General features: G+C 35.3%; 2 protein-coding genes across 2 annotated transcripts; both read left to right on the top strand.

Annotated features, from left to right (window-relative positions):
- Positions 1-351: 351 nt before the first annotated feature.
- Positions 352-3,192, top strand: LOC106322496 (transmembrane protein 184A-like; the record flags this gene model as incomplete). Its single annotated transcript, XM_013760536.1, is given in 7 exon segments — positions 352-554; positions 633-790; positions 883-956; positions 1,116-1,265; positions 1,340-1,625; positions 2,124-2,357; positions 2,438-3,192. Coding segments are annotated over 6 exon segments (1,269 nt in total). The 3' UTR covers positions 2,807-3,192.
- Positions 3,193-4,930: 1,738 nt separating this feature from the next.
- On the top strand, positions 4,931-5,544 carry LOC106326486. The gene is made up of 2 exons (XM_013764457.1): positions 4,931-5,115; positions 5,208-5,544. Exons 1-2 carry the CDS (start codon positions 5,035-5,037, stop codon positions 5,466-5,468), a joined length of 342 nt encoding a protein of 113 aa, XP_013619911.1. The 5' UTR covers positions 4,931-5,034; the 3' UTR covers positions 5,469-5,544.
- Positions 5,545-8,790: the final 3,246 nt, after the last annotated feature.

Raw genomic sequence — 8,790 nt, forward strand, 5'->3', positions numbered from 1 at the left:
CAAATTTTTTTTGTTTGTAAAACTATTTATTAAAATTATTTTCATAAATATTAAAAGATATTATAGGAAAATATGATATAAAATATAAATTAATGTAAAAGGACATAGTTATTTATTTTTTTGCTCTAAAAAACAGTTTTCCCAAAAAAATTTAACTCTTATCGAAACTTGCTCTGCTGTGATGAAGCCCATCTCCTCCTAAAAGCTTGCTCCTTTCTCAAGAAAGGAAGGAAGGCTTACCAAAACCCTCATCTCAAAAATCCACAATCTACCTCAAATTTAGGTTTTTTTTTTTTTTGTTACTACGGTTACATTGCTCTCTTCCCCATCACAGATCCTCTCATTTTCGCTACGAATCATCAAACCCACCACGAAAAGTTACCAACTTTGCTAATCACGACAATCTGGGATCCTCGTTAGGGTTCTTGTCTCTGCTCTCGATCACGGATCGTTATCATTCCCGCTACTTCCCCCATCTTCGATTCATCAAACCCACAGCGTAAAGTTACCAACTTTGCTTGTCTCTGCTTCGATCCCCCTTAGATCCGTCTCAGGTTTGTACCCAAAACCTCTCCTTTTGCTTGATTACATAGTTTGTTGATAGAGAGATTTGCGTTTTGTTCGTTTTGCAGAAATGGCGGATTCGATTCCGTTTTATCTCAACATTGTGGCGTTTCTATGCACTGTTGGAGCCATTGCTCTTGCAATATTCCACATCTATAGGCATCTCTTGAACTACACGGAGCCAACTTATCAGAGATATATCGTACGCATTGTCTTCATGGTCCCGGTCAGTACTCTCAGCATCTCTAACCTGTTGAAGCTGTTTAGTCTTTAACTTGTTCTTGATTGGTTTGGTTTCTTCTCCTCACTGTGCCACAGGTTTATGCCTTCATGTCATTCTTGTCTCTTGTCCTCCCTACAAGCTCCATTTATTTTGATTCCATACGAGAAGTGTGAGTCTTCCTAACACTCTGATTGTGCTTGAAACTTGAGCTTAGAAGATGTTCACTGTGTTTTACTCTTTAGTTTGGAGTCCCTCACTAGTTCATTTTTAATGTCAATGGCCTTGTGACATTAATGTTCCTAATGAATTTTTATTGGTTGTGTTTCAGTTATGAAGCATGGGTCATTTACAACTTCCTCTCCCTGTGTTTGGCTTGGGTTGGAGGTCCAGGAGCAGTAGTGCTTAGCTTAAGCGGCCGCTCTCTACAACCATCATGGTGTCTCATGACTTGTTGCTTTCCTCCCTTAACACTCGACGGGTAAGTTTGCTAGTTTACAAGTCTTTATCTAATAGTATCTTGAGATGTATACTGACACATGTGCCATGTTACAGGCGTTTTATTCGAAGATGCAAGCAAGGTTGTCTGCAATTCGTAATCCTGAAGCCTATCCTAGTGGCTGTCACACTTGTGCTTTACGCAAAAGGGAAGTACAAGGATGGGAACTTTAACCCTGACCAAGCGTATCTCTATCTTACCATCATCTACACCATATCCTACACAGTGGCTTTGTACGCGCTTGTGCTGTTTTACATGGCGTGCAGAGATCTGCTTCAGCCGTTCAATCCGGTCCCGAAGTTTGTGATCATTAAGTCTGTGGTCTTTCTAACTTACTGGCAGGTAAAATTTGTCATCTACTCTTGGCTTTTGCTAATTGCTATCTTCCACATATAGTTGTTTCTTTAGGCATGCCGGTTTGGTTAGTTCAGGTTATTTGGTTCGGTTAGTTCGGTTCAACATACATCTTACCGAATTAGTCCGAAATAAAGTGCAGTTCGGTATTCGGTTAGTTCGGTTTTTGAAAGTCTACCGAAGTTTTTTATTTCTGTTAGATTTTGGTTTAATTTTGTTAAAATTTCGGATTAATTCAGTTAATTTCGATTAAGTTTGTTTAATTGTTATTTGAGTTAGTTTAGTTTGAAATTGGTTAGTTTGGTTTGGATTTTCGGTATGGTTTGGGTATAAAATTTTCTTTTTAAAGAAGAAAACCGAAATAATCGATAACCGAACCGAAAACTACTAAATCGAACCGAACTATCCGGTTCGGCGGTTCGGTTCAAAATCCAAGGCCTAGTGTTTTTTTGCTAATTTTGTTCCGTGACCCTCTTCTTTGTACAGGGTGTTCTAGTTTTTCTTGCTGCAAAATCTGGATTCATAAAGACCGCAGAGGAAGCAGCTCATTTTCAAAATTTCATAATTTGCGTCGAGATGCTTATTGCTGCAGCATGCCATTTCTATGCTTTCCCATACAAGGAGTATGCGGGTGCCAATGTTGGTGGATCTCGCAGCTTCTCAGGGAGCCTAACACATGCTGTGAAACTAAACGACTTTTACCATGACACTGTTCACCAGGTAACTAACTAACTCATGTTGTTTTTAAACCACTGGTGATTCAAATAATTTGGTTTCCTGATGATTGGTTTATATTACAGTTTGCTCCTACTTATCATGACTACGTGCTCTATAATCACAACGAGGGTGGTGAAGAGGGGACAAAGAAGTACAGGTCGAGAACATTTGTGCCAACTGGGCAAGAGATGGATGCAATGAGAAAGAACAAACCAGTTTATGCAAACAAGATAGACGGTGTTTCGGTTTCAAGTAGTCTATCCTCAAATGCAAGCTCACCTAAAAGCTCCAGCGTGACATCTGATCCTGTGCGCTCTGAAGCTGTGAAGTCTTCTTTGCTTGTTGACGCCTCGGATTCTCTTGATACAATGTATGATATGACGCTCATTGACATTGATATATCTAGTTTCCCAAGCAATGTCCCTTCAGCAAATGAAAGTGGGCCCAGATAGGAGCAGAAGAAAAAAAGATGTAGCAAGCACCGTTTAAAGGTACAAAGACGTGCTCCTAAGAGTTGGATTCGGATGAATCTTCTCAGGTGTGTTCTTAGTTGGAAGATGTTAGTAGAAGACTTGAGGATAAATGAAAAGAGCTTCTAAACCAGTTTGCATTTACTTCTTGTAGCTTTATATGATGAGTCTTCTACTCGCATTCTCTCTTGCAGCATGTTTGAGAATTGCTTAGCAGCCAGAAACGTTATTCATATACGTGTAACTAGTTGGGTTGCAGAATCTTTAGAAGTTTACATTTTGTGTGTTCCATGGCGTTTGAGAGCATTGTAAGGCCTTGAAACTCTCTCTCAACGGCTAAGGTTAACCAACCACTGATCATAATTTGAATTAATAAAAAATTCAAAACAAATTCTTTTGATAAATTTTCTTTTAATATAATATTTTTAAAAACACAGATCAATTGGGACTCAGTTGTCTTTTGCATTTATTCTCTCTTCTACTCATGTTCCCAAATGATTACACAGCCACTCACTTAAGTGGCTTCTCTTCTCCTTAATCTCTTGTTTATATAAAAAACCTCCTAATACAATCATTGCACATGGCTCTCAATTTTCCTATCAATTATAACATCAATTCTTTTTTAAAAAAAATCTTTTCATGTGACAACCAGAACCACATAGGTCAAATACATGGCAGATGCAGTCTCTCCCTGACTCATGTGGTTAAACAAGAACTGCAAAACTCTCATATGATTTGAGGATTTGTGGTTTTTAACAAACACAAATCTGGAATATAGCCATGTGCTTTCAGAATCTTTCCCTCACTCTCCTATCATTTAATGGAGCCCCTTTCTCTCATCAATCATCATCAAAATTTTCTTTGTTTGTCACTCAGCTGTATCTCATTATCATTTAAGTATTTCCTTAGTTTTAGAGCTACTCCCAATTAACATCTTCTTTTCTCTGTTTTGTATTTCTTCCAAACTACAACAATAAGCTCAAGATGCTGCAGATTACTGGTAAGAACCTATCAAGATCAGCATGCAGCTACCAGAAGCTAAGTCATCATTACGAGAAGGCTACCACAAGAGCTATACGACATCACGAGGGGAAGAAAATAGAGGGTAGGTCAAAAGGGTTTAGACTAAACCGACCAAGGAAGCTGGTTCTTAAGGCACTTGTTTTGCCAAGAAGGTTCTTGAGCATTTACTCACGTATAACAGATAAAATGAACAGAGAAGGTTTCTATTCCAATCACATTCTCTCTTCTCACTGGGGCTCCCCTATTGTATTAGAGAATAAGCTGAGGTTTTGACGCTTGTGACTTTTGTATACACCAAAAAGAGATCAAAAAGAGAGGAATGATGAAACTGTAACCAAATGCTACTTATAATGTTAAACCAAATGCTTATGATGGTTCGGTTTGTCTTATTTTTTCCATGGTTGAGACTTGACATCAAGTGAAAGAGAGAGTCCTCTCTACTTTGTTGAGTGCTTAGCAACATTTCTGAGAAAATATCAAAAGTATATGGTTGTGTTGGTTGCTTAATAATGAATCACTCATACTTGGTCCACAAGCTTTACTTCTTGTCCCGCAAGTTATCTTTGATACACTAATACACAAATCTCATATTAGTAAGCCAGACAGAAAGTGTCTAAAATTTAATGTTAAGTGTGTATTCAACTGATCATGGGACTGAACTTATGTATATCTTCATTTATACAGAAGTTCATGTTACGAGCAGCTTCTCAACAGTTCACACTTCATAGACCATAATCTCACTAAGACATGCCACTGATCATGTTGATTGCAATGTTTAGTACATTATATGGCATTTTGTCTGGGATTAGTCGTTGACAATACAAGAGATAGAGTAGTAAGCCCACTTTAAACATATTATTTAGTATAATTGCTGGAGATTAAGCGTGACAGATAAAGCATCAATTAAAGAAGAGATAAAAGGCAAGAAGAGAGATAGCATGATAAAGGAGATAACCACTTTACAGAACATAAAGACTTTACAAAACAGAATGTGATGATTTGTGACAACCACCTTGTGTTTTTATATGTGTTATAATCAGAAGCAACACATTTAAAGATTGAAGCTTGTCTGTAAAGTAAAAAAGTTTTTTTGGTCACTTTTAAGGGAATCAAGAAGTATCATTATAAAGCTGTAAAAGGGTATAGCATTTTCAAGAAGAAACCATTTCTGAGAAGGACAAGGCTATATGAGGAGTTTGGTGTATAGGAAGATGTGGTGGATTGTTCATGGAAGGAAGAACAAGAGGAACTTACACCGCGATTTTGAGGTATGTTTTGTGAAAACATGAGCTTCTGATTCACATAATTTTCAATATTGGACATGGAGTTTAAAACAAATTAAAGTGTTATGATTTGGTAGAATAAGAGTATATGTGACTTGGGGAAAGACTTGGAGGAGATACTAAAGGGGAGACTAGAGACTATAGAGGAGGAACCTGAAGCGGAAGAGCGAGAGTGGTTAGGAGAATCTCATAAGCCAATGTTGGGTAAGGCTAAGATGAAAGTGGAGAAGGGAAAAGCAATAGTAAAGGCAAAAGTGAAGAGTGGTAAAGTGTTTTACATGTTGTGTGTTATTAGTTTAGCCTCTAAACGTGGTTTTAATGATCTTGTTCTTCACTAAATCCTAATTTTCTTTTCTTTTTTTATCTTCTTGATGAATGTGTATATACGTGTGTATTTCTCTCGGTTAATTTTACTTGTGTAGTATGCAGTTTTGTGTTTATTCTTGTCATACTTGCTAAATGAAAAAAAAGAGTTGGAGGTCATGAATCAACCATTGCATCAACTAATAGTATTAACTTCTAAAACTCATATAAATTTTGTTTTAAAAGTTTTAGGATTGATATGAGTGATGATTCAAATATCAGCTAGTATGAGATCTATTTTCCTAATTATAGCACTCTTTTTATTCTATCTTCTTACGATTCTTGCAACCACCGTAACCGAGCCACGTCCAACTCCTATATTGAGACATGACAACCAAAGCAGCGACCTCTTCTCTGCCATTTCCGACATGAGAAGAGAATCTTACTATGGTTTTGTCACCCTTCTCCATGTCCTCAGCGATACAAATGTCTTCAAGAACCAATAGATTACTTTCTTGATGCCTAGCGACGAGGATCTGTCTCATGCGCAGACATGAGTCAAGAAAGTCTTGAGACGTTTATCCTAAGACATAGGATTCCTGCTTGGCTTATGATCAACCACATGCTTCGTTTCCCGAACAGAACACTTGTTCCTTGTAGCATCCCTGATAAAATGTTCACCATTACAAAGTCTGGTGGGTCGGGACTTTTTTTGAATAATGCGAGGATAGTTTCTCCTAATATTTGTCAGAATCAGCAACGTTATTACATTCATTGACGCCTCCTTTTCAAAAGGAATGTTATCACCCAAAATGTTATAACCATTAAGTCTCACTTAGTCTAGGCACTGAAGCTCTCTCTATGTTTTCAGAAAATGTGGAGGGTGTAAGAATCGTCGTCTAATGTTTTCAGAAAATAAGAGTTGTAGATTTCTCAAAGTCATGTAAAAAGAGCTGCAATGTGCCCATTAAACTATATACTATCTTGTTGCAAATTTTTATTTCCAAAGAAATTGGCTGAATAATTCATCATGTATGTTCAATTGTTCATAACTGGTTCTCATCAAAGATATGTTGTCAAAAACCAACTTCGGTCGGGACAACAAAATCAAATATGTATCCATGTTGTGTTTAATGACAACTAGGTGTTGTGCCCGCTCATGCGGGCATAATCTTTTACGAATATTTATTTGTTTAAATTAAATCAGTATTATCGCTTCAAAAATTAAATCAAACATCAAATTATTTATATTTAATATATATTTTCATTAAAAACACTCAAATATTTAAAATATTTTAGAAAATATATGTATGCAATATATGTATGCAATTTTTTTACCTGATTAATATTTGAATATAAATTGTTGTATATCTGAGTTTAAAAATTTATAATATAAAAAAAAAATATATATATATATATATATATTCATTAAGATAACAACACAATATATGAATTATCTTCTTTTATAAAAAATATAATATTATTAATATAAATTCGTTTTTAATTAAATAATAATATATAGATATATTCATTAAGGGTAGCAATGATATTAACCAGACTAATTTTTAACGTGAGAGCTCCATTGTGAAAAATTACTTCGCAAATAATAGTATAGATTGGTTAAATAGGGAATGGCATAGATAGATTGTGATACATATATCCAGTATAGGCCGACAAAAGATATATTAATATTTATAGGTACTTATATTTATATTTGTAGTAATAGTTCCATGTTAAAAAATGAAAAAAATTACATTTGTATCATTTTTCAAAAAAATTAGAAATTTGCACTAAATTATTTTATAAGAGATGTTTTAAGAGTAATCGGTAAGAAAGCACCCAAAAGCTCATATAATTTGTCATATATCCTTGTTTCTTTTTAATATTTTTTATGACTATAATACCCTTATTTCTATCTCTCTCCCTTTTCCATTTTTATATGTTCTAATCTATTTATCTCTCGTATAGATTCTTCAAATCATCTTCTAATTCAACACAAATCTTTATTTTTTTATTCTGATTCTTTTGACATCCATAATGCTAATCTTATTATCTCACCCCAATTTCAATGTTTCTAATTTCGACTCACAATCAACTTTTAGATAATATATACGTTAGTAGGTATTTTATTACTTACCTGCTATTATTTAGATTTTAATGGATTCTTAATCGATACATGAAGTGTTAGCTGTTACAAATAGTTTTGGGGGCTATTTGATAGATAACTAATTAATTGTTAATAGTTTCAATAACTGATATATGATTTGTTAGTCGATACATTTGTCTAATACATAGATTGTTAGATGATGCTGAAATTATTAGCTGATATGTTAGTTGATATGTAGATTGTTACCTGCTATGTAAATATTTAGCTGATAAATCTAGAGTTACTTGTTTTCGATAAAGCATGAGAGTATTTTCGTCCGCACAGTGTCAAAAAATTACTCATTTTTAGGTTATTCATAATTATGGGCATTCAGCTAATTTAGACCTTAATTGGGTATATTCCACACATTTAATGTGAGTTTTAGTGATTTTGAGATATTCCGTATTATAATTTATATTATTTTGTTGTAAAAAAAATAAATTAAATTACATTATTTTATTATATTGGATTATTACTATCTTTTGGATAAAACGATAATTGGAAAGATTTGACTCGAAAAAGAATAAAGAAAAAGACCAGCGATACCGTATCTATTAAATTAAATTGTAAATTAATAAAGTCGTTAACTAATTAATTGAGAGAAAACAGCGACAGCGAAGGTTTCTGATTGGAAACGAAACCGAAGCGAAGCCGTGTAGAAGACAACAGCAAACAAACAAACAAACAAAAATCAAACTCCTGTTTCTCTCAATTACTCAATTTCTCTTTGACCATCGTCCTCTGCTTTCGATTCCGATCTTCTCTTTTGCTATCTGAATTCGAGAAACGGCGTCTGGTTAATGCCTGGAAGCCACGGGGAGATTACGGTGGTTGAACAGAACAGAGTCGTTAACGACAACAAGAAGACAAGGAAGAATAAGAAGAAGAAGGACGAGGGCGATGATGTCGAGAACGGGAACCAATTAGTAGTGCCCTCGAATTCAAAACCCAGGAAGCAATTTACAGACAGGTTCGGAAAGAAACACAAATCACGTTCTGGGTCGTGTAAGGGAGGATGCTTTTCTGTGATGAGACCTCGCAGAACAGAGGAGGAGGAGGAGGAGGACGAGGGTTCTCCTTCATCTTCAGCTCATGATATGCTGAGAGTTATGTTGGAGAACAATGATTACTTCTCTGACGAGTGCAATCCACATCGATGATTTTGTGTAAGCTTTGATGATCATTGCTGTTGGGATGGGGGGGGGGGGTGT

This window comes from Brassica oleracea, chromosome C2, assembly GCF_000695525.1.
Source record: "Brassica oleracea var. oleracea cultivar TO1000 chromosome C2, BOL, whole genome shotgun sequence".
NCBI classification, from domain to species: Eukaryota; Viridiplantae; Streptophyta; class Magnoliopsida; order Brassicales; family Brassicaceae; genus Brassica; species Brassica oleracea.